The sequence below is a fragment of the Sminthopsis crassicaudata genome, chromosome 6 (genome assembly GCF_048593235.1).
Source record: "Sminthopsis crassicaudata isolate SCR6 chromosome 6, ASM4859323v1, whole genome shotgun sequence".
Lineage (NCBI taxonomy): Eukaryota > Metazoa > Chordata > Mammalia > Dasyuromorphia > Dasyuridae > Sminthopsis > Sminthopsis crassicaudata.
In genome coordinates this window covers 3338661-3365383 of record NC_133622.1, presented here as the reverse complement: position 1 = coordinate 3365383, position 26723 = coordinate 3338661, and the positions used below count along the sequence as shown (strand labels likewise).

Sequence of the window (26723 nt, the reverse complement as noted above, 5' to 3'; positions counted from 1 at the left end):
TTTTACAGAAAAGGAAACGGGGCTCAGAGAGGGGCCGTTGCTGGCTCATGAACACATGATGAAACCAGGATGAAAATCTAGGTCTTCTGCTTTAAATTCCAGAATTTCTTGGTGCATCACTGACTTGGGATTCTGCTTCACCCTCTTACTCAGGGCAGACAGACTGGAGCTGGTTGTGCAGGAATCACAGCCCGTGGTCAGCCTCTCCCTGGGCCCCCTTCCCTCATCCTGGGAGACCTCCTGGTGACTGGGTGTAGATGACTGAGGAGGACTGGAAACCAGATCACCATCCAGTTATTCTATTGAAATAGGAGCTGCAAAGTGGCACAGTGGATGGAGTTGCCACGTTGTGCTCTATGGTATCATTCAGAGTTTGTTCTTGATGTTTTAACCTGGAAACTTCGAGGCTCTCTAGGGATATGCTAGAAAAGCACCAACTTTGGCAGGTGACGGCCTCCTGGAAAGATCCCCTGTGCGGCCCTGGCAACTGACTGTGTCTACTTTCTGGGAATGAGTCTATGCCATCAATAGAAATATCCCTCGGGCTTATGGGGGTTCCTCTATTCCCAGAATAATGGAGACAAAATGGAAAAAAGAGGGCACTAAGATGTTCAGATCTCACACTTTTTAGAGCATTTACGCACATTAAGTATTAGCATTTCCGACGTCAGCTCCTCATCCAACAACTAACAATTGGGCAAATTATCAGAGGAACTAATTTTGACGTCTTTAGATAAATGAAACAGGAGAGAAAATGAAGTTTTAGCTAAAGGGAGGATGGTTCCCAAGCTTGCTTTGGAGAAGCAAAGGAGAGAGTGGAGGCGATTTTAGCATGTATCCAGAGACAAGAGATGTCATCTCGGGGGCAATTTTGTTACTCTATGTAACAATATACAGTTAAAAATGTTATGACTTCCTATGCAAAGGTGAAAAAATTAGGAGGAGTGTGAAAATATATGTTGAAAAACATGGTTGAGGAGTAAACAATATGGGGAACCAAAGGTTTATGGACCAGAGCAGCCTCATGCCTATGGGTCATAAATACTTTTCAGAGCCAGGTGATGTTAAAAAGGAAGAAAACAAACTGACAAGACACAAAAAAGAAATTAATTAATTTTAAATATATGCTCTTCAGTCATAACAGAAATCCCTCATGACCTCATTTGGATTTTTCTTGGCAAAGCCCCTGAAGCTGTTTGCCTCTTTTTCTTCAGCTCACTTTACAGATAAGGAAACTGAGGCAAATAGCTAAGTAAGCTGCCCAGCTTCACTCAGCTAGTCAGTATCTTGCTGGAACACCCGGGAGAGGCGGTGAAATACACAGAAGGCACCTGACGGTGGCTGCTGGAGACCCCCCCAGAATGGATCTCCTCTTGTGAGAGGCCGGACAAGGAGGCTGAGAGGCCGTTGCTGTTCCCTGACCTCTCTGACTGAGGGCCCGTAGCACGGTCTGACCTCCCTCCTCTTCCCTCTGCCTCCACCTTGCCTCCTTCCCCCTCCTCAACACCTGTGTCAGCAAAGGCCGCCCGGCACTTCCCTCAGAGGTTATGAGCCACAGCTGGGGAGGCTCCTGGAGAACCCACCCGGCCCTTAGCCGTTCCCCGGTTTTTGCTGCTATTCCCCCCACGGCGTGGTCCGCCCATTGAGAAGCACAAGCAATGTCACCTCTGGACCGTTAGAGCAGGTGGCTGCGTTTCCCAATGGGGACGAGAATAGTCAGAACAGGAGTTGAGACTCTCGTCAGTGTCCTGGCTCGGCCCTTTAATGTACGCGCCCATCGAATTACCCCGACCACAAAGCCTCACCGGGCTCTTCTTCCTCCACTCCGGAAGGACCCTTCCCAGGAACAGCTCGGGTTCTTCTCTGCCCACGTTCAGGCGCTGTACGTTGGGAGCCACCTGGCAGTGGATCTCCTCTGGTGACAGGACGCTCCCAGGAGGCGGAGAGGCCTTGCTGCTCCCTGGCCTCTGACTGAGGGCCCGAGCACGGCTCACCTCCCTCCTCTTCCCCCGCCTCCAGGTTATCTCATTGCCAACCCTCTGCACCTGTGTCCGCAAAGGCTGCCCGCAGCTGGGACCCGCGGCCCCTCCCCACGCTGGGACCCGCGGCCCCTCCCCACGCTGGGACCCGCGGCCCCTCCCCACGCCGGGACCCCCGGCCCCTCCCCACGCCGGGACCCCCCGCCCCTCCCCACGCCGGGACCCGCGGCCCCTCCCCACGCCGGGGCCCGCGGCCCCTCCCCACGCCGGGGCCCGCGGCCCCTCCCCACGCCGGGGCCCGCGGCCCCTCCCCACGCCGGGGCCCGCGGCCCCTCCCCACGCCGGGGCCCGCGGCCCCTCCCCACGCCGGGACCCGCGGCCCCTCCCCACGCCGGGACCCCCGGCCCCTCCCCACGCCGGGACCCGCGGCCCCTCCCCACGCCGGGACCCCCGGCCCCTCCCCACGCCGGGACCCCCGGCCCCTCCCCACGCCGGGACCCCCGGCCCCTCCCCACGCCGGGACCCGCGGCCCCTCCCCACGCCGGGACCCGCGGCCCCTCCCCACGCCGGGACCCCCGGCCCCTCCCCACGCCGGGACCCGCGGCCCCTCCCCACGCCGGGACCCGCGGCCCCTCCCCACGCCGGGACCCGCGGCCCCTCCCCACGCCGGGACCCGCGGCCCCTCCCCACGCCGGGACCCGCGGCCCCTCCCCACGCCGGGACCCGCGGCCCCTCCCCACGCCGGGACCCGCGGCCCCTCCCCACGCCGGGACCCGCGGCCCCTCCCCACGCCGGGACCCGCGGCCCCTCCCCACGCTGGGACCCGCAGCTCTCCGAGAACCGGCCTGCCCCTTAACAGTATCTGGAGCAGCATTTGAACTCAGGAGGATGAGCCCTCCCGCTGCCTCAGGGTCCGGCACTCTGTGCACAAGGGCGCCCCCTAGCCGCCCCTATTTTAACATAGGAAATTACTGAATGGTTGATCCAATATACTGAATAGTTTCCACATTTCCCATTCAGTTATCTACATACGGACTACTGTTGCTAGAGACTACACAAAATTGTAATCTGTAAACTCTTCACAAAAAGAGAGAGGAAACCTCAACAATCTCACTGCGTTTTCAGGGTTCTGTAATTATCAGATTCTATATAACATTGATATTATTATATTTTTATTTATTATATTTTAAAACACATTTCTTGACAGCATCTTGCATAAATATTGGGTGGCCCGTTGCATTGAAAGTGAGGGTTGATGTTTTGACTGTTTGGCAACATCATGACCAACTTCAGATTTTCCTTTAAAGGGCAGAGAGGAAGCCTGTACCCAGCCTCGTTGCAGAGGTCCCCACAGCCAGCCTCTGGCAGCCTTCCTGAGGACAAGCCTTTGCCTAGCAGTTTGCATCAGAAGAAGCCAGGTCCCAGCCAATCCAGCAAAAAGGTAATGTCTCCTCAATGGGCTCGGAGTCTTTCCAAGGGCGTCAGCACCAATGAGGCTTTGCTGGAGGAAGTGCCTGAATGAAGTTGTGATACCAGTGAGATTTTTCTGCCCCTCCAACTTTTCTTTACCAACCTTTAATAAACACATCTCCCATTATCCAGGGTGTGTCCCTCACCAGTCAGCCAATCTTGAGCACATCACTTTTTTTAAATGGATTTTTAAAATGAACTTTATTTAATTTAGTAGTTAATTAATTAACTTAAATAATTAAATTGAAGCATTTGTTTTCTCTCCTTCCAAACCCTACCTCCCCAAAAGAAAAAAGAAAAAAAAAATCCCTAGTAAAAAAACGTTCATGGGCAAGTAGAACAAGTTCCTACATTGGCCACGTTCTAAATATAGATGTGTGTGTGTGTGTATCTCGTTTTGCATAGTCTATCATCTCTCCGTCAGGAACCCAGCAGCATTCTGGGCCATAGATTCTCTAGAACCATGGCTGGTCACTTCTTTAGGGTACAATGGATGTTAAGAGACCCGAGTTCCAATCCTGACACATTAACTTGTGGCCATGTGACACTGGTAAATCATTTCCCTCCTGGGTGGTCTCTCTAGGTCCTGTCCAGCTCTCGTAGACCACGAGTGACATCTCTGAACCTTACCTTCCTAGCCTAAGAGATGGGAATGTGCAGCTCTGCCTGAGCTTTCTCTCTAATTTCTTAAGTACAAGCAATTAAACTGATGTAACATTTTCTACTTTGCAGTGAATATTTGTACAGATTCTCTTTTTTCCTCTTAATTTTCAATTAACAAGCATTTATTTTTCTCTTTCACTAAAAAGAAAAACCCTTTTACACATATTTCGCATATATCCTCACACCATAAGTTGACATTTATTACCTACAAAATCATAGTAAACTGGGGAGTTCTGTAACAGATAATATTCATCCCACTTTTAATATATTTTAATAATAATATAATAAATATATTTGATAATAAATAATATACATATAACTTAAGTCCTCCATAGGAAAGTGATTTGCTATAGGGAGAAATAGCAGTCCCTGGGCTTAAATCCAGCTATTCTGACTCCTGAATCATCATTCTTTCTCCTCCTCCCAATAGTCCCTCTCTTTTTGTATAGTTTCATATATTTTCCTGGTTTTCTATTTGAGGCTCTCAGCCGGCATCCTTGATGTTACATCCTCCTGCTACCTTTGTTTCCTTTTCAAAAACCTTTTTCAGTGAAATATTCCCATTTCCTCCAATCTTTGAGCAAGGTCCATCAGAAATTGGAGCTTTCCTCTCTTCTCCTGCCTTTTATCATAAAATCTGAAGATAATCAAGTCTGTTGCCCAATTTGAAAGAAGAGTAAACAAGTGCAGAAATATTAAGTGATCTGCCTACATTCAAGCAGATAGCAATGAATAGAGAAGAAATAAATTCATGATTCTGTTAAGTTCAGGAAACACTTATCAAATATCTACTATTTACCTGGAAAGATGCTAGTTTCTGAAGATACAGAAAACAAAAAATGAAAGACTCTGCCCTCAGAGAATCTACATTCTATTGGAGGAAAAACATGTATCTGGAGAAGTAAGATTTAAAGAAATATACATTCTAAATACAGCATGAGACTGCCCAGCAGAGTGGATAGAGAGCCAAGGTTTGAGAAGGAAGGCATGACCCAGATTGTGCTTCCCTGGGCAGAGCCACTTCTGGTGCCAGTGCGGGGATTATTCCCTGGGCAACTGCTAATCCCTACAGCCCCATAGTGGACTTTGGCTTGGGATAGTGACACTTTTGCTGCTCAGCCTCTAGCCCTGGGACAGTTGCTAACCTGCACAGTTGGGGTTCTTCACTGGGCCTGCAGGCCTAAGTCACTTCAAATGGGGAACCTTTTCCCAGAGCACTCCTGTCCCTTGAAGCTCTTTGTAGCCCATTGGCACCTATCCCTACTTTGCAGAAGAAGCTGGTAACCTCCTTGCCCTGAAGGGCAAAACTTACAGGCTTTTAAAAAAATGAGCAAAAAAATCAAAAAGACTATCGATAGCTTCTATACAGAAGGACAGCAGGTTTTCAATCCCGAGGAGACTAACAGCAAACACTCTCCAGATGTAACCTGGCCCCCATTACACAAATGTTTCCTAGCAGAGATTACTAAAAATCTTAAAAGAGAACTAGAAGAAAAATGGAGAAAGAAAAGAGAAGCTATGCAAGAGAGTAACAACTTCCTGAAATGTGAATTGGAAAAGATAAAGAACTCCCAAGAAAGTAGGATTTGTGAATTGGAAAAAGAAAATAATTCACTAAAAAAAAAATTAGTGAAATGGAAAAAAAATCCCACAGAGCAAAACAATTCATTTAAAAACTCAATTGCAAATATACAAAAAGAAGTTTAAAAAAAAAAAAAAAGCTAATGGAGAAGGTAGGCAGGAACTTAAGTTTCTCTGACATATACTCTCTATGGACTAGAATTGGGGTCTAAGGACCTGTTTCAAATTCTGTCTCTTTTGGTTACTGACCTTAAGCAAATTTCCTCATATGGAAAAAGATGGGGTTGCCTACATGGTCTATATTCTAGGATTCAGTGACAAGACCTGGGGTCTGCTTAATTTCATCTCCTCATCCTTTTTTTTATAAAAAAAATTAACACACTATAGACCAAGAATTCTCAATAGCCTTTCTCCTCCATCATGGTTAAAATACTGATGTATTTAGTTCTAATTTTATGACTGGATTTTGTGGTGTGTATTGTGTAAGGGTGTGTTTACTCTTGCTCTAGATTCTCTGGAACAATAAATATTCACATCCTTCTTCTCTTATTGCCAAAAAGAAATCACTGGCATATGCTATAGCTAGGGTCAAATGACAAATGGTTATGTTCCTGGCTCCTTTAAATTCTGCTTTTCTTCAATTTCATAAATTCATTAATATCACATAATGTCAGAAATCCAGTGGATCTCAGAATATTGAATATTAAATCTGAATGAACTTTAACATAGAATACAGAATATTATTATGGGAAAGACCCTTGGAACATAATGTTAGAAACTTTAAGGAGTCACTAATCCTATATAAGGATCCTTAGAGCTACATATCAAATAAATATGTTACTATTATCCATTATCTATTGAGGCAGTTAAGTGATTAAACTGAATAGAGCAGCTGGGGCCTTGAGTTCTGACTTCAAGATTAGCTTCAGACATTTATTATCTACGTAACACTGGGCAAATCACTTCACCCTGTTTGACTCAATTTCATCATCTGTCAAATAAGCTGGAGAAGGAAATGGCAAAACACTAGTATCTTTGCCAAAAAAAAAAAAAAAATCAAAAACAAATGAGGTTACAATGAGTAGAGCATGACTGAACAATAACAAATACTCTACTGTGTTTTTATTTATTGATTAAATATTTACCAATTCTGTTTGAATCTAGTTCAGTTGTATTTCATGCCTCTGACCTACATCCCTTAATTTTATATCTAATATTTCTCTTCTTCAGAGAGAGTCTCCAGATCCCAGACACAACAAGGCCCCACATCAATATGTGCTGGTAAATGTTTAACACATTATATTCTGTGGAGAGCCTGAACTCTGGAAATTTACTTGAAACAAGGTGTTAACTCAGTGGAATTGATGAGATGATGGTTCTCTAGTTCAGAAATATACTTAGTACTTAGTATGGTGACATAATGGTTCCCTAATTCCCATATATACTTAGTACTTAGTATGGTGACATAATGGTTCCCTAATTCCCATATGTACTTAGTACTTAGTATGGTGACATAATGGTTCTCTAATTCCCATATATACTTAGTACTTAGTATGGTGACATAATGGTTCTCTAATTCCCATATATACTTAGTACTTAGTATGGTGATGTCATGGTTCTCTAATTCCCATATATACTTAGTACTTAGTATGGTGACATAATGGTTCTCTAATTCCCATATATACTTAGTACTTAGTATGGTGACATAATGGTTCTCTAATTCCCATATATACTTAGTACTTAGTATGGTGACATAATGGTTCTCTAATTCCCATATATACTTAGTACTTAGTATGGTGACATAATGGTTCCCTAATTCCCATATGTACTTAGTACTTAGTATGGTGACATAATGGTTCTCTAATTCCCATATATACTTAGTACTTAGTATGGTGACATAATGGTTCTCTAATTCCCATATATACTTAGTACTTAGTATGGTGATGTCATGGTTCTCTAATTCCCATATATACTTAGTACTTAGTATGGTGACATAATGGTTCCCTAATTCCCATATATACTTAGTACTTAGTATGGTGACGTTATGGTTCCCTAATTCCCATATATACTTAGTACTTAGTATGGTGACGTTATGGTTCCCTAATTCCCATATATACTTAGTACTTAGTATGGTGACATAATGGTTCTCTAATTCCCATATATACTTAGTACTTAGTATGGTGACGTTATGGTTCCCTAATTCCCATATATACTTAGTACTTAGTATGGTGACATAATGGTTCCCTAATTCCCATATATACTTAGTACTTAGTATGGTGACATAATGGTTCTCTAATTCCCATATATACTTAGTACTTAGTATGGTGACATAATGGTTCCCTAATTCCCATATATACTTAGTACTTAGTATGGTGACATAATGGTTCCCTAATTCCCATATATACTTAGTACTTAGTATGGTGACGTTATGGTTCCCTAATTCCCATATATACTTAGTACTTAGTATGGTGACGTAATGGTTCCCTAATTCCCATATATACTTAGTACTTAGTATGGTGATGTCATGGTTCTCTAATTCCCATATATACTTAGTACTTAGTATGGTGATGTCATGGTTCTCTAATTCCCATATATACTTAGTACTTAGTATGGTGATGTCATGGTTCTCTAATTCCCATATATACTTAGTACTTAGTATGGTGATGTTATGGTTCTCTAATTCCCATATATACTTAGTACTTAGTATGGTGATGTCATGGTTCTCTAATTCCCATATATACTTAGTACTTAGTATGGTGATGTTATGGTTCCCTTTATACTTAGTACTTAGTATGGTGATGTTATGGTTCTCTAATTCCCATATATACTTAGTACTTAGTATGGTGATGTCATGGTTCTCTAATTCCCATATATACTTAGTACTTAGTATGGTGATGTTATGGTTCCCTTTATACTTAGTACTTAGTATGGTGATGTTATGGTTCCCTAATTCCCATATATACTTAGTACTTAGTATGGTGACGTAATGGTTCTCTAATTCCCATATATACTTAGTACTTAGTATGGTGATGTCATGGTTCTCTAATTCCCATATATACTTAGTACTTAGTATGGTGATGTTATGGTTCCCTAATTCCCATATATACTTAGTACTTAGTATGGTGATGTCATGGTTCCCTAATTCCCATATATACTTAGTACTTAGTATGGTGATGTTATGGTTCCCTTTATACTTAGTACTTAGTATGGTGACATAATGGTTCTCTAATTCCCATATATACTTAGTACTTAGTATGGTGACATAATGGTTCCCTAATTCCCATATATACTTAGTACTTAGTATGGTGACATAATGGTTCTCTAATTCCCATATATACTTAGTACTTAGTATGGTGACATAATGGTTCCCTAATTCCCATATATACTTAGTACTTAGTATGGTGATGTCATGGTTCTCTAAGTTCACAAATACTCAGTATGCTATACTGATGTAATTACAATAAGGTACATAAGGGTTAAGAAGGACTGGAAGCTATACATTCTACCTTTGACCAGCTTCATGGTGACTCTCCTGCCTCCTGCACAAAGATCAAGACTGGACCACAATAAAGAATCCAGACTCTATTCTTGACCATTCTCATGGTGTCTATCCTGCTAAGACCAAGGCCCATCTGAAGGACCTCCAGAAAGCTAGCCCGGACATTACAATATACTTTTGTTTTCATAGTTTCATTGGAATTATTAATATTTTCTCCATCACCTTCTTAAGTCTCGAGCAACAAAACAATTGGCTCCCAATTTTTAGCTTGTTGATTTTTAAGTTGAGATACTCACATTGAAATTGTAACAGTTGTCTGTAGGGGCTAACTTCAGTGTATCCCACCCTTCTATGGGTATCCTTCTGCATTCCTTTTATGACTTTATACTTTACTTCTGCATGTAATCATCAAAGATGAGTTTGTCTATTGAACCACTCTCCTGGAAAGTCCTTATTTCAAAAAAAAGGAATACTAGGGAACCAAAAATTGATAATTCCAAAAATAATCGTAAAAGAGGACATCTTGAAAATTAATTATGAGAAAATTGTAAAATTTTAAAAACAGTTGACTAATAAATTTAAAAGCCCTTTAAAAAAAAAGTCAACATCTCATTAGCTAATTTGATTGAAAAAAAAGGAAAATAAAAAATTTAAAAGGAGAAATTCACAATTAATGAAAAGTAAGATTTTTCAGAAATTACTATAATCCATTATATAGCAACAAAAATTAAATGAAATAATATATGTATTTGCAAAAATATAAAATCTACAAGTCCACAGGAGCTAAACTATTTTATTGAAGAAAGAGAATGTTAGAAAGAGCAAATCATAAACTTCTAAGGGGGTAGGAAAACTTCTAAGACAGGAAGTTTATAAGGGAAGTCTATCAAAAATTTAGCAACACTAGCATTGATGAAGTTCATTGATGAAGGGTTTGGTAAACATTTTACATATATTATCTCATTTAAACAAATAATTCCTTAGCTGTATAAATATTTTAGGAGCTCCTTTTATGACACAAATATAACTCTTATAACCAAACTAAGAAAGGATAAAGTAGTGAAAGAGAATTATAGACCACTATCATTAATATGTAGGGAGAAAGACACAGAGAGAGATAGACCCACACGGGGCAGGAGGAGGGGGAGGAGAAAGAGAGAAGGGAAAGGAAGGAGTGAGAGAGAGGGAGAAGGAAAGTTAAAGGGAGAGGGAGAGAGAGGAGGAGAGAAAGACAGCATGCCACAAGATACAGGATTCAGACTCAACCACAAGAGATTTTGATTTAAATCCTATCTTTAACATATATTAGCTGGGGGTGAGGAAAGGGGAGGAAGGATGGAGAGCAAGCTACTTAACCTCATAATTTAACTAACTCAGACTCTAAGTTATATAAGAGGAATTTTTCTCAATTTGAGTTTCTCATAAGAATGAAATCACATATCTAGTTTCCTGCAATTTAGTAAATACTGCTAAATAGATTACAAAAACATATCCAAAAATTATTCATAGTGACCAACTATTTTATGGCAGAAATGCAAGGATAGTTCAATGCTAAGAAACAAATAGTGTAACTAATTATATCAATAACAAAATCAATTAAAATTGTATGATTACATGAATAATCTAAAATATTTTTTGAAATTCAGTATAATTTACCTTTTAATAAATAAACATGAGAATGGGTAGTCACTAAAAGATTTTTAAAAACTATTTGAAAGTATTTAGCTAAAACTAAGAATGTTTGTAATAGTTTTCTATTACAAATAGTTTTTCTATTTTTAGAAAAAGACTGGAAGATCATGCATGATGCCCATACTTACCATTATCATTTGACAATATTAGAAATGGTAGCCACAGACATGATACCAGAAAAAAAATAAATTCTAAGAATAAGCATAAGGAAACAGGAGGGAAAAAATCTGCAGACAATTGGTTTCTGATATCCTCAGCCCCTTCAATAATTTAACCAATAATTTAACTAGAGCTGTGCTTTCTGCTATTAAATGAGTCAGTTTTTCCTCCTTGGATCTTTAACCTATCATCAATCCATCTCTTTCTACTATGTTCTGTATTTTAATTTTTGAAGTAGTCTTATAAAAAATAATCTCCCCTAACTTGCTGTGTAACCTTGGTTAAAGTCACTCAGGCTTTTTGAACCTCAGTTTCCTCATTTGTAAAAAAGTCTAAATGATTTTGAAGACTCCCTTCCCATTCCCATCTGGAATTTCTCTTTAACATTCATCTTTATTTTGATTCATTCTATAAATATTCAGTTCACTGCTCTGTTCAGAGAACTGTACTTAGCAGAGGGAAGAGAGGATCCAAACTGAAGAAATTTAGTGTCTAGTGGGGTATCAATCCAGAAAACTAATATATAAAGTCCACTTGTATGCAAGAGAGTTATACACCAAAAGACCTTATGAAGTCTGAGGGGAAAGGTTGTTATTTACCATAAGGATTATGGAAGCATGTTCATTGAGGAAGCAGCATTTGAATTGGCTTTTTAAATCATAAGTGGGACAAATGAAGAAGGGATAGCGGGAATACCTTTAGTATTTGACAGAATATTGTTCATCCCAAATGTCGTGTTGTTTGCCATTACCTTAATGATCCTAGTAGTCAGTTTTAGCAAATTCTTCACATTCCTACTCTTAAGATATTTACTCTTGATTAAGTTGAGCTGAGCCACACCTTAAATTCCCCCCACTAAGAGACATTACCCTGTAAAGGGATCCAGCTTCTAATGTCTTCGCCCCATTCCACTGGGATTCATGGCATAAAGAGCAAAACAGAATGAAAAGATTTTCCTTGACCAGATTGCCAAGGGCAAGGGGGATCTCATGACCAGGACTTAATAGTTCATGTTACCTCCTTCCTTCCTTCCTAAAATTATAAAACTTTTCCATGGGTCTCTGGATCAGAAAATCCATTTGTCTGCACTCATGGGACATCTTCCAGGGTAGTAGCTTTGTTATCTCAGTAAAAAATCCTTTATTCCTCAACTCGCAACTTTGATTTATTTCAGGACTTGACATATTCAACAAAAACTCTTAATTATCTTCTCTTTTCAAGTCCTCTTGGATAGAATACAAGATATGGTACTGTTCCAGCCCTTAAGGAAGATAGTAGAGATAAGATATAGAGAAATAGCTAACACAAGTCAAGATGTGATAAATGCCATGAGAGAAATAATATAAGTCAAGTCTGGAGGGGGGGGTGAAGAGGGGAAGGGTCAGAGTAGGGAAAGATTACTTTCAGCATGATGGGTTCAAGGAAGGACACAAGGAACAATGGAGAACGTAGAAATAAGCCAAAGGGCGATGAGGATGTACTTGGAGATGGGCAAGATCACTAAGAGAAGTAGGACACCAATGTGACATGGAAATCAGTGGGTACCAGGAGTTAGTCAGAGGGACAGATTCCAAGGGGGGAGCATTAAGGAAAGAAACTGAGCCAGGACCCTTGTACTTGTCTTAGCCAAGAGCTTTCACTTCCTTCTCCCTCTGCCTGACTAGTTCCACTCTCATCAAGCTCTCTTCCATGGCTGCTCTCTCTATACAGTCTCTGAGGTTTCCTTCCATCAAAAATGTCTTTTCTTAGTCCTCTTCATCATTCATTGCCTCTGCTCTGGGCTCACAGCTCACTTCCCGTATAATAAACATTTGTACAGCATCTCACTTGTTTGATCTTGTGAGCTCAGTAGGGTGAGAATTATTATCTCCATTTGAAACACAGAAGATTGAGAGGGAGAGCACAAGTGACCTTGGCGAGGTCACAAAGCTGAAGCCAGATTTCCCCCTCCCGATCCAGTGTGAGAGTCACTATACTGGTACCTTTGGATCGCTTTGGGATCCAGAAGCTGCAAGGACATCGTCCATTCTTTACTTTGTGTGACCCAAGTAATTCAGCAGCGCCATCCATTCCTGTAAAGCTGTTCGGCAGAGAAGGCGCCCGACTTGGATCCAGAAAGCAGGGCTCAAGTCTGGGCTCCGTGGCTTGGGCTCACTGGCCCACACGGTGGTCTTGCTGCTTTTTGGATTTCTGTGAGGGTCCGGTGGGGCAGAATTCTGTGGTAAAGGACTTTGTGGAAGACAGAGGTCCACAGAGCCGAGGTGCCCGGTGGGCTTCCCATTAGACAGATGAGGTCCATAGGCTTCGGAGCCTGACTGAGAGTTCCATGAAATGAACAAGCTTTAATAAGATTCCCTACTTTTTCTTGAGTAATCTGACTGAGCAGGGGTAAGGAAAGGGTCTCAAATGAAAGTTACTCCATAATATTTTCATTTAAAGAGACTTTGGTAATTCTTCTACGATACCAAGCAGCAAAGGCCTTGGAAGTAGGCAGCCTCCTTCCAGTCCCAGTAGCTTGTGGGACTAGGGAAGAACTGACAAAGATGGGCCAAACTGAGTCCCAGCCCCGAAAAGAACTCCCGTCAGGGGGTCGCAGTTGCTGGTCCGACTGAGGCTGCCAGGGGAAGGGCAGGTGGTCTTCCAGCGGGGACTCAGCGGAAGGAGGGCTGGGGGTTTACACGGAGCTCTAATGCCCTCACTGCTTCCTCTTAAGCTCCAGGCTTTCAAGATGCACGACTGGTACCTCGGAGAGTGCAGCCGGCATGAAGTGGAAGCGGCTCTGACCAAGGAGAACGCTGTAAGTACGGCTTCCGCATCCGACCCGGCCCGGTTCTCGGCCATCTGCCAGGGAGAAGCCGCGGGCACTAGCCAGCACGGGTCCTGGGTGACTTGTCACAGACTTGTGGGGGGGGGGGGGGAAGGAGGGGTCCAGGGAGAGGTCACTGCAGGTGCAGGGGTAGGGAGGCAAGATAGGTGGTACCACGGGGCACAGATCCGTAAGACCTCCCTCGTTTGTACATGCTTCTAAGTACGAAACAAAAAGATGCAAAACGCCCTGGGTGGAAAGGCCATTCGGTCAGTTGGCAAGAATTTAAGTGGTAACTCGTGTCACAGTGCTCGAAAAACCAACAAGTTGGGATTCTCTGTCACATAAGCACAATCCAGCAAAGAAATCCTCACATTGGGCACGGCCAAAACCACGTTTCTTCTTCTGCACGTTGGTCCGTCATCCCTCTGTCAAAAGTGGGCAGCGCTCTCCGTCACTGGAGCCTGGAATCATGACTGCCACAACTCTTCATTCACAATTGCTCTCTCTGTAACACTGGTTTTAAAATACAAGTTGTTCTTTCCATCCTGCTCATTTCACTCTCCATCAGTTCATACAAGTCTTTCCCAATCTCTTTGAAACTGCATCTTTTCCCCTTGATTTCTAATCATATGATAGTGGCAAGATTTGGCAAATAATTGGAGATGGGAAGTGAAGTGATGAGTCACCAAGCAAGGTCCAGATAATGAAATGAATTATCCCAGGAAAAATGGGGGGGGAGGAGAGGGCTAAAAAGTAAAATGCATATATAGGGTTAAAATCAAATCGAACAACATAATTAATGGCAGAGGAATCACTGAGAGATTTCTTTCTAAATACAAGAACTGATGATAAAGAAACAGATCTGAAACATCATGAACTAAACCTTACAATATTTTTGTAGGATTAAACTACAGAATGAGGAAGTATATAAAAGGGAACAGAAAGAAATAAAATAGAGGGGAATATGTAATGAGTCCTAATTAAGATAATGGTAAGCAATGAAGGGAAAAATAATTCCTGTGGTTTTTCAGAAAGATAGTGCACTGCAGAAGAATAGGTGGGGATTGAAGAGGAATAGAAGGGGATCTCAATTAAGTAGTATGGAAGAAGGGATCCTACTGAAGAATGCTCCCGACTCCCATGGAGCAGAAGGGATATTCTCGAATGGAAGATGGGGACCTAATAGTAGGTGTAATCAGTAGAGATTTAGTACTGAGACAGATCTATAAGGCAATAACATAAAATCTTGAGAAGAAAATCAAAATAACTACCTAGAAGCTTTAATTCCATTAGGAATATAGAGAATAAATAACTACAAGGCCATAAGCAAAGAAGGATGATAATGATGATGATGATGATGATGAAAGAGAAGGAGAAGGATGAGGAGAAAAAGAAGAAAAAAATATTAAGCCAAACTCCAAAACTAGAAAACAAACAAACAAAAAAATTGTAAAGGAGGTGGAAGCACAGAGTGGAGGCTTCTGATAACAGAAATTAGAGAGCTACTACTGTCTTTACAGAGGAAAAGCAATAAAACTCCCTAATTCTCCTATAATTTCAAAGATAAAATATTGAAATTATAAAACTAAATCTCATAACTTAAAATTTGAATTAGTTAAAAATACAATTAACTAAAAAAACAAAAGATTGGATGAGAAAAATCAAACCTTATAATTTGTTATTTACAACAAGCATATATAAGAAACAGATAGATATACACAACATAAAAAGGAGGGACTCAAACATAATTTACATTTGGATGAATCAATTAAAAAGCAAAGAGTTATAATCAGGCTATCAAAACAAAAAAACAAAACTTGACAACATCAAAATAAATAAATAAACTATATTATGCTGAAAGGCATCTTAGAAAAGCAAATCATTATTCATATTAAGCTTATATACTTTAAATGCCTTAACATCCAAATTCACAAAGGAAAAACCAATTAAATTACTAAATAATAGACAATAAATAACAATAGTGGCTGGATATTTTAATGTCTTTCTCAATATAAAACAAATCTAACAGAAAGAAAAATAAAAGGGAAAATTTAGAACAATTTCTGGAGAAACTAAGACTAAAAGACTCATGTCATCTTCTAAATGGAATTACTAAAGAATACACATATTTCAAGGCACCACTTGGAAATTTTACAAAAATTGACCATGTATTAGGGCACAGAAATATTACAAACAAAAAGATAAAATGGTAAATACTTTCTTTACAGATCACAAAACAAGAGTAATAGAAATCAATTCAAAGAGCAAAAAAAGAGAGACCCAAATGGAAACTTAATAAAATCCCAAATAATTAATGGGTTAAATATCAACTCAAAGAAATAATTGATAATTAGGCAAAAGAAAATTAAATTGATGAAATTACATACCTGAATTTCTGGGATTAAGCTATAAGAGTGATGGGGGGAACATATCTCTAAAACATACACTAATGAAATTTTTAAAAGAAATTAATATTGGACTGAATACATTAAAAGTTTTTTAAACTAACAAATTAATAAACCTAAAACAAATACAGAAGAGAATTTTAAAATATGGAAGAAATAAACTGAAAACAAAAAGGCCTATAGAAATGATCAAACTAAAAGTTGGTTCTTTGAAAAGACTAACAAAATTGATAAGCATTTAGCAAATCTGATTTTTTAAAAGGCAGAAAACCAAATCAGCAGTACAGCAAAGGAAGAAGGGAAAAATATGACAAAAATAAAAAGAATAGTCAGGAGTTGCTATGAAGTTATATGCTAAAAAAAAAAAAAGCACAAAGAAAAACAGAGAAATGCCTTCAAAAATATGAAGTATTCGAAGTAAGAAAAAAAAAACAAATAGAGATCTTAAATAATACAGTCTCAGGAAAAGAACTATAACAGGAATTACCAAAAAATACGTATTACTGATCCTAATAGAATCACAAATTAAATATATAAACCATTTAAAGAAAAATTGGCACTAATACTAGTTAGGAAGACAATTCACATAATTAGTTATATTTAAAAGAAAAACATGCAAAATCACATGAGGATCTTGAAAGAGATTAAAAAGATGCTACTTGAAGGAAGCCACTCCGATGAACAGGAAATTAGATGTAGGTGGTTTTCTAGTAAACTGCTAATGAAAAGATGATGAAGCCAAATTTCTGGAAGAGTTCCCTTGGTATCTACCTTATTCCCAAAGCATCTTGATTAAAGCAGAACCATAAAATAAAATGGTGGTCCCAGGAATACCACTTCAAACAACTTACCTTCATCTTGTTTGTTTGTTTTTTCTTGAAGAATAAAGAAATTTCTCTCTTAACTTTTTAACTGCTTTCAGAGACAGCCAGATGGTGGAGAGCTGAGTTCAAACCAGCTGCAGATCTTTTTTAGCTGAGTGACCTGGGAAAGTCACTTACCTGCTATTTGTCATATTTTCCTCAACATTTGCAAAATGAGGGAAATAATAATAGTACCTACTTCCCAGGGTGATTGTGAGGATCAAGTGAGATAATATCTGTAAAGTGTTTAGCACATCCCTGGAACATAGCAGGTGTTGAATAAAAGATTGTTTCCTTCACTCCTTTTAACAGATCAAGGCTCATTAAATAGATTTGTTGTGTATTGGGTATGTGATTAGACAATTCTACACTATTATGTGGAGAACCAGTGAGAATATGCCCTCCAAAGGAAATGAGCATAAATCAGTCTTGTCCTCCTCTCTCTCAGGATGCTGATGATCTCAAATATGAGGTAGTAGGGTGTTGGGTTCATGGCAGTGGTGAAATTGAAATGCTGGCATATTTGGGTTTGATAGAAGATGGACAGCGATTGGGTGCCGTTGGAGATTTTTAAAAATTAATAATGTATGATTTTTGATTAAATGTTCATTTATACCTCACATCAGCCCATGAGAATTCTTATCTCTATTTTAAAAATGAAGCTGGAGCATAAAGGGGTTTGCCCAAGGTTAAACATTTAGTAAAAAATGGAACTAGTCCTACTGACTCCAAATCAAGTTCTTTTTCAGCTTTTCCATGCTTTCTTCCCATGGAAATTCTGTATCTCTCAGCTTTCTGTTACAAAAATATAAGTGGACATTCTCATCATCACCACACTTTCTTCATTGCCATCCACACCACTTCAAATCCATATTTCAAACCACTGCCAGCCTAATCTCGTTTAGATTCAGTCAGGTGATTTCTCTACTCAAAAATCTTCAGTGATTCCCTACTGCCTTCAATGAAAGGTTCATACTTCTTTACTCGTATTCAAGACCTTATCCACTATGGCAATATCCTCACATTATGTCTCTCCATCCACCTACAGCCTCAATTTCCTTAGCTGCAAAATATAGATAATAGTGCTTACAATTCTCATAGCATTGTGAGGCATAGTCTCTGTAATGTTAGAAGGCATGAATTAAATAAGGTGATTTCATTATTATATGTGGATTTTGGTTATGGTTTTACAATTGAGTAATGACCAGGTTTTTTTAGTTCTTTAGAAGGAAACCAAGTCCAAATTTTTGAGTGTTAGGAATCTGCCATCGCTAGAAAACTGTTTCTCATTCCTTTACTTCAGGATGGGACCTTCCTGGTCCGAGATGGCTCCAAGAAATCAGTGGCTGAACCCTATGTTTTGGTGGTGTTTCATAGGAAAAAAGTATATAACATTAAGATCCGTTACCTGGAGGGGAGTCAGCAGTTTGCTCTTGGAACAGGACTCAGAGGAAATGATGTGAGTAGAATAACACCTTAAAGCCTATGTGAGTGTATATCTGATGCCTTTTATCCTTCTGGTTTTTTTTTTTTCAACTGATCAAGTACAGTGGTTCGTTCCCCTAAGTGTACAATTTATTGTCGTGATGAGGACTGTGGCTTACCTGTCTATGTTGTGATGCTCAAAAAAGAACATGTCTATGTTGTGATGAAAAAATCTGCTTATCACCTAAAACTCTAAAGCTTTATTTTTTTCTTAGTTTAATTAGAAGGCCATGATATGTTTTCAGTGAGATTTGAGTAATCTCCCATGGAAATGGAACTAAGGAGAAGATTTCCTAAGTAGCCAAAGAATTTCAACTTACTACCTTGGAAAATGGTGGGAATTTCCAGCATTTCTGAATCACAAAACGATACAACTGTTGTTAGGTCAACAAGCATTTATTAGGCATTCACTACTGATAAATATTTTGGGAATTCTTCACATTTTGAACCACGCTCCCACTCCCTGGTACCTGAGTACTTTCAAGTACCTGATACTTCTTCAAAATGTGCTAAGAACTAAGGATACCAAGAAAGACAAAACTATGATCCCTATTCTCAAGAAGTAATTATTCTAATAGGAGATTATAATAAATATTCTAATAGCAAGCAATTATTTGCATGCAAAATACACATATCACAAACGAGAGGAAATATCAAAGGAAAGGCTAGTAGAAGGGAGATTCCTTGAAACAAAGACAATACAATATTACAGATAGAAAGAACATTATAACATCGTATATTATATAATCTTAGTACCATAAGGGACCTTGAAACATGAAACATAATGTGTTTTGAGTTGGAAAAGACTTTGGAATGGAGCTGGAGAATTAAATAGCAAACCACTCATTTATTTGCCAAGAAAACCCCAAATGGATTCTTGAAGAGATGGACACAACAGAAACGAAATGAGCAATGTATAAACAGCCTGATCTTCTACTGACTGACATGTGGGGATAATAAAACTAGTTGAAAACCATGTATTAAATTCATTCATTCAATAAGTTTTTATTTAACACCCATTCTATTTAAAGAGCACTCAGTTAGGTATGGATGCATTGAACTGGGTAGTAAACACAATGCTAAATTTATAATTGGTGTGTTAATTTTTAAATTAAAATTATATTTCATTTCAATAGTTAATGTCACCATTAACCATTGTTTTGTGAATTCAAAACAAATGAGAATTTTCAGACCACCAAGATCTCCTATCCTTTGAGACTGATTCCAAATGGGCAACCATAGAATTAGAAAATACATAGGACATTGAATAAATACCACAGCTGGAAGGGCCTTAAAATGTGAAATTTCAGTGCTTAACCTATGAGACTTAAGAACAAATATCATTAAAATTACAACTTGAGAAGACTTTAGAACTTAGAACAAAGACTATTTGTTCTAAAGGGATTTGGAATATATTATATTAAATGTCAGAATGGTAAAGGATGTGAAAGATTGTATCTTTTAAGAAATAATAATAAATTATTTGGGTGAAGACTTGATCTGCTTTTCAATCTTTTAGAAGTACAAAGTTGGGGGAAATAGCTAAAAAATAAATATATTTTGTACTAGAATAGTTTGTACATTTGGCCTTCTTGCCCTAATTAACCCGTAACACTTCTTAAGGAAGACCAGGGATTATATCTTACCAACTTGATTTAACTTGGCTTGAATCCTACTTCCTTTAATTAGATAAACGGGATATAATTAACAAGAGGAAAATAGCTGTAGATTATAATTTCATTTTATATGTGTTTATTCATTATAATTTCATTTATCAAGTAAAAGGCTGTGTCAAAAGTATGTTAATGAACTTAAAGATGAGTATGTATGTGTGTGAGTGTCTATGTGTGTGTGTGGCCACAAAGTTTATTAATAATCTTGGCAATAAATGAAAATTTGCCCCCAAAAGACAAACATAAAAAAAATTTAAGCTGCCTTTGAGATCTAATATCTAATATCAGCGTGACATTTGCTATCCACTTGAAGTGATATTTTTCTTAAAATTAGATTATTAAATTCTTCTTTTATTAATATCTCCTTAGGTTAAAATTTCAGCTGCAGGCCCACCACTAGAGAGAAATATAAGAAATGACAAAATGATTAATTGTACCATTTTGGCCTTCTATTTCCTGTTAAGATTATTCATTCCTATAAAATATCATCCATTTAATAGAATATTAAAAAGAATTAATATTGAATTCATTATGTCATGACATTCTAGAGAAAATGAGGATTAGAATGTAAAGTAGTCAATTCTTTCTCCGAAGATTAATACCACATATGGGTAAACATATTTTTAATGGGTTATGGATGAAAAGTTTCATCTTTTCACGTTCACACTTGAAAAACAAAAAAATAAAAGAAAAAGAAAAAGTCAGGTTGTTTGTTTGTAACTGGAAGTTAATTGTAGAAATCTAAAGTCTTAATTTCTTTCCCACTAATCCCTTAATTTGGCAAAGTATGATTGTGGTAAAGCAGCTTCATTCTCCTATCTTTTTTTTCATTTGAGCTTCCCAACAATCCTCTGAGGTACGCAGAGCATTATCATTCCCCATGTCCTATGTATATGAGGACTCAAACCAAACTTTCCTTCTCCTAGATGCACAATCATATCCTTTTACCAGGTCGCCTTACAAGTTTTTCTTTAGATTTATCACTACCCTAGTTCCTAACTTACCTAGACTTCCGTTATCCAGAGACAGCAAGGCAGCACCATGGATAACATGCTGGATTTGGGGTCAGGAAGACCTGAATCCAAAGCTAGCCTTCCTAGTTGTCGGACCCCTAGACAAGCCACTTCTCCTTGTTTCTTAATAATAGCCTCAGTTTCTTAATAATAGCACCTGTTTCAGAGGGTCTTTTAGAAGAACAAACAAGAGAAGGTGCCTAGCACAGTGCCAGGCTGGGATAGGTACTTAATAAATGCTTGCTCCCTTCTCAGCTGGGTTACCTATCTGAGAAGGAAGCAAGACCACTGAAGCCATGGGGTAAAATCCAACTCTACTGGAAGGAGAGTGAGCTAGCTACTTCAGTATAGTTCTAACCATGCTGGTCAGAAGTCAAGGGAGAGAAAGGCTACTTCAGGCAGCTATACTGGCGTCGGAAAAAAGTGAGACATGATAGCTTGAACATGAGGAAGGATGAACAGACAGCAGACAAAACACTGCAAACAGCCCAGGAGCCTGGAATCAGTGAACGGATGATGAGATAACGGGTTATGCAGCTTTGCATGGCTATCACTATATTAGAGCCAGGTAAAGGAACTGAAATTCTTAACTGAGGCCCTAATCACTAAGAAAATGCTAAAAATCAGTTTGAGGAAAGCGTGAAGGATGTGAAACAAGGAAAAATTGCCATTTAATTGAATGAAATGAAAACACTGACCAAAAAAAGTGTTTAAAAGCATGAACTCAACAATTTGAAATAATGGGTTATATGAAACATTTTAGTTTTTTAAAATAATTTTCAAATTTCATTATCTTATCTAATTTTCTGTCTTTCTTCATTTATATTTAAGAATTAATGATTTATTTGAGTTAAATAAGGCTACAGTTACAGATTTTGTTCTATCGTCTCCTTCTCTCTTTTTTATTCTGTAAGTATCCTTAGGCTTTATGAATGCTTTCTAATGCATCAAGTTTTAAAATGCATTCTTCCAGTGGGGAGTAGGTGGAATTTAATCCACTCCCATTTAGGGTGACAGTTTTTAAATTTATATTTTTCCCATTAAGCACTTTTAATATTCATCCCATCTCTTTTTTGCACTCAACATTTTATTTTTTTCCAATTACATACTAGTTTTCAACATTAATTTTAGCGCGAATTTTTATCCCTCCCTTCCATATCAGTCTCTTTTCATACTGTCTTTGGTCTCTAATTTCATCTACCCAACCTCTGTTCTCTTTCACCCTCCTCTCCTTTCCTTTTAGCCCATTTCCCGTTCTTGGCTCAGGGAAGAGTATGGTATCCGACTCCTCCCTCTCTAATTCTCCTCACATTCACACACTAATCCATTCTCTTAATTTCAGGGACACTGATATGTAATGTCCTTTTCCAGGAAATGTCTTCATTCTACCTCCTCCCATTTTTACTGCTTTTCCCCTTCTAGAATACTTCCACGATCCTTTCTTGTTCTGTTGCCCCCATATAGTCTGAAGCTTCGGCTAAATATACAATTTCCCCCTGAGGCAATTGGGATTAAGTGATTTGCCCAGGGTCACAGCCAAATTTGAACTGGGGGCTGGTGCTCTGCACCACCAGCCACCCTAAGTGTAAGTCTTATGCCACATTTTGGCAGCTCTCCTATTTATTAGTACAGTTAGAATCTTCTCCCTTCTTCCCTTTCTCAGAATGTCTGACCCCTGAAACATGCTTTGATAAATCCCATTTCTAGTATAATGAAAGACACAGTGGAAAATTCCTTTGGGAATGCTTTATAACCAGAATCCAGGGGAATCTGGCTCTGTTGCGGTTTCCTTTGGCTGTAACTATTTGGGGGTTAAAAATATTTACTCCTCCTGCTCCTTCCCTTGCTGCTACATTTTGGTGGTAAAGAACTGGAAACAAAGAGGAACCCCCCGTGACTGGGGAGAACGGGCGGTGGGCACATGGGAAGGGGCAAGACTGGCGCGAACGACGCTGGGGAAAAGATCACGAAGACTTCCACGAGCTGATGCACAGAGAAAGCAGCAGCACCGCGAGGCGCCCCTTCGCTAGCGCTCCATCCTGGCCCCGCCCTCTCTCCGGAGGTCCCCGCTCTTAGAGGCGGTGGGGGGCTGCTGCCAAGCCCCTCCCAGCTGCTCCCTCTCCTAGTTTACTGGCCCTACGACTAGCGGGCGAAGCACTTGGTATCAGATAGCTTTTGCAAAGGAAGATTTAATTCACGTACAGACCGAACACAGCACAAACACACAAAGGGTGGGGATGGGGCGGGGAGGGAATCGGGTTCACCAGGAAGCTCGAGCCCCCCAAGTTCCCACACAAACGTCCCGGCGGGGCTGCGTTCCTCAAGGGGCGGCCTCCAGGCCACAACTGAGCGGGGTCCCCGCGTCTCCCGGCCCCGGCTGCTCTCGCTCAGCACTGATCGAGGCGTCCATGCTCTGCACCTGGAACAGAAACGCAGTGCGTCAGGAGCCCGAGGAGCCGGCCCGAGGTGCCCTCCCCTTCCAGAACGGCCGTCTCCCGGGACCCTCGGGGACTCGCCCCCCTCCTGCCCTGGCGTCCTCCCTCCCATGGACCCGTTCGTCTCCCTGCCACGTGTGCGTCCAGAGCGCTCAGCTCTTCCTTACTCCCGGGAGGCAGCCCCAGAACAGAGGCCGAGCGGGTGGTGAGACCGGCCTCCTCTCCTCCCGTGGCCCCCTCACCACCCTCCTTTCCCGAGGTCAAACTGAAGGAGAGAAGTGAAACACTGGCCTCCTCCTCAAGAATCCTGTTCCCCGGATCCCGTTTCCTGCTTCCCCCCTTTCCACCCAAGAGGAATTTCTCTGGATCATCCCGCCAGGATTAACATCCCCCAAACTGATTTACTAAAAAAAACCTGAAACATTCGTTTTCCTTCTACCTTTTTTTTTTTTTTTTTTTTAATATACTTTCAAGTGTTTTCCTTGTTTTTTGTTGTTGTTTTTGTTTTGGGTTTTTTCTGTTTTGCTTTTATATACTTTGGCCCAATTGTCTTTCCAGTACTGTTGGGATTTTTTGTTTTTAAACAAAAGAAAAAACAACACCCACCCCCCAATCATATTGACCTTGTCTGGTTTTAAATACATTAAAACATACATTTCACCATTTTTTTTTTCAGTGCTATCTGAACCTGTTTGTATTTTAACACCTCCACAAGCCGAATATCCTGCTTACTATTTCATGCTAAAGGAAATCCTCAAATTCTACCCTTTCACTAAACAAAGAATTCTTTTCCTTAATGATTATTCTTAAAGCTTAGCAGGATGGCTTTCTGGTAGTATTTGCTTTTCAGAATATTCTGTCCTCATGTTTTTCCGACTGTATAATGGTATTCCATCACAATCATATGCTACTACTTGTTCAGCTTTGTTATCACAGGAATTACTACTATATATATATTCTTGTACACTTTGGTCCTTTTCCTTTTTCTTTGCTCTCTTTGGGACACAGACCTGATGCTATTGCTGGGACAAAAAAATAAAAATAAAAATAAAAATAAGTATGGTTTTATAGCCCTACAGGCCTAGTTCCAAACTGTTCTCCAGAATGGTGGGCCCAGTTTGCTATTCCAATAACAATTCGTTACTGTATTTGTTTTTCCTCATCCCTCCAGCATTTGCAATTTCTGATAGGTGTGAGGTGTTCCCTCAGAGTTGTTTTAGTTTCCTCTAATCTACAGTGAGGGCTTTTTCACATGACTATAGATTTGATTTCTTTTTCTGAAAACTGTTCATATCCTTTGGCCATTAATCACTTGAAAATGGATTTTATTTTTATAAATTTGACTCAGCATTATATGCAAATGTATTTTGGGGGGCAAAGGCCTTTATCAGAAATATGCTGCAAAAACTTTTGATATTACTCCATTATCAACAGGATTTTTTTTTTCTGAGACAATTGGGGTTAAGTGACTTGCCCAGGGTCACACACAGCTAAGAAGTGCTAAGTGTCTAAGGCCAGATTTGAACTTAGATCCTCCTGACTTTAGGGCTGGTACTCTCTCCACTGCGCCACCTAGCTGCCCCTATCTATGGGACTTTCAAGCAAAATGTAGTTTTCTGATTATCTCTTATAATTATGTCTGTTTTTGCTTTTGCTTTGTCTGATATCACAATGCTTTCTCCTGCCTTGTTTAGATGAAGCATACTAGATTCTGCTCCATCATTTCATTTTAGCTCTGTGTGTATCTTTCTGTTTCAAGTGTGTCTCCTGTTACCAATACATTTTTGGATTCTAATTTCTAATCCATTCTACTATGTGCTTCTATTTTATGAGCTCATCCCATCCACATTCACAACTTTGATTACTATATTTTTCTCTCCATCCACTTCTTCTCCCACTCTTCTCCTTTCTCCTCCTCTCCCCTTTCCCTCTTTTTCTCTTTCTTCCTCTCCCTCTCCCTCCTTCAGAAATCAATTTTGCTTCTAAACACTGCTTCCCTTAATCTGTTCTCCCTTTTCTCTTCTTCCCCTTTCTCTTACACAATAGGAAAATAGGAGAGGGAGATAAGTCACATTTTTTTTTATGGCAATGTGTGTGTGTGTGTGTGTGTGTACAAATATATATAAATATATACATGCATGTAAATATGTAAGTATGTATATTCTTTCCTCTTTGAAGCAATTCTAATGGGAGTGAGATACAAGCATTGCCTGTATCCCCAACCCCCATTTTTTATTCCACTGTAGAAGCTCCTTACCTCTTTCATGTGAGAAAATGTTCCCCAAACAACTTTTCTCTTCCTCTTTCTCATCTCTTTATTTATGAAGATGATTCAAATATAACTGGCTTCCATCCCTGCTTTCTGTCTATATAAACTCCTTTTATCTGCCCTAATAATAATAAAGGTCATGTGTTCTTTTATTTGAGATTTTGGGTCATGTTTATCCTTCATGACTCCATTTGGGATTTTCTTGGCAGAGATACTGGAGTGGTCTGCCATTTCCTTCTCTAGCTCATTTTATGGATGAGAAAACTGAGGCAATAGAGTGAAGTGACTTCCCAGAGTCACATAGCTAGGAAGTATCTGAGGTAAGATGGGAATTCATGAAGATCAGTCTTCTATAGGCTTGCCATTCTATCCATTTGCATCACCCAGCTGCCCTCAAAGTTTGTCCTTATATCATCTTCCAATTATAATTCTCTTGAGTCTTTGTTTGAATGTCAAATTTTGTATTCATCTTTGGCAGAAATGATGGAAATTCATCTATTTTTTTTAAATTCATCTATTTTACTAAATATTCACTTTCCCCGTTTTGCTAGGTAGCGTATTCTTGGTTGTAATCCTAGCCCCTTTGCAGTCCAGAACATCATATCCCAAACCCTCTGAAAATTGGCAAATCTTGTGTAATCCTGACTATGACTTTATAATATTTGAATTGATTCTGATTGCTTGCAGTATTTTCTCCTTGTCCTGGGAAATTCAGCTATAATCCTGGA

At 39.7% G+C, this 26723-nt stretch overlaps 2 protein-coding genes and 1 long non-coding RNA gene across 8 annotated transcripts in view; 1 reads left to right on the top strand and 2 right to left on the bottom strand.

Annotated features, from left to right (window-relative positions):
- Positions 1–1995, bottom strand: part of LOC141546758 (uncharacterized) — a 146914-nt gene extending 144919 nt beyond the window's left edge. For all 3 annotated transcript variants that reach the window (XR_012483413.1, XR_012483414.1, XR_012483412.1), the window contains exon 1: positions 1806–1995. This is a non-coding gene — a long non-coding RNA (uncharacterized LOC141546758). The remainder of the gene's footprint in view (positions 1–1805) is intronic.
- CLNK (cytokine dependent hematopoietic cell linker) overlaps positions 1–26723 on the top strand; it is a 177218-nt gene that overhangs the window by 144971 nt on the left and 5524 nt on the right. Inside the window, exons 17-19 of the mRNA XM_074274809.1 lie at positions 3287–3420; positions 13757–13840; positions 18424–18579. Of these exons, the coding sequence (XP_074130910.1) occupies positions 3287–3420; positions 13757–13840; positions 18424–18579 (374 nt within the window). The remainder of the gene's footprint in view (positions 1–3286; positions 3421–13756; positions 13841–18423; positions 18580–26723) is intronic.
- Positions 18986–26723, bottom strand: part of ZNF518B (zinc finger protein 518B) — a 70733-nt gene continuing 62995 nt past the window's right edge. For all 4 annotated transcript variants that reach the window (XM_074274801.1, XM_074274804.1, XM_074274800.1 and 1 more), the window contains one exon: positions 18986–23710. In XM_074274801.1, coding sequence (XP_074130902.1) covers positions 23679–23710 — 32 coding nt within the window. In that variant the 3' untranslated portion in view covers positions 18986–23678. The remainder of the gene's footprint in view (positions 23711–26723) is intronic.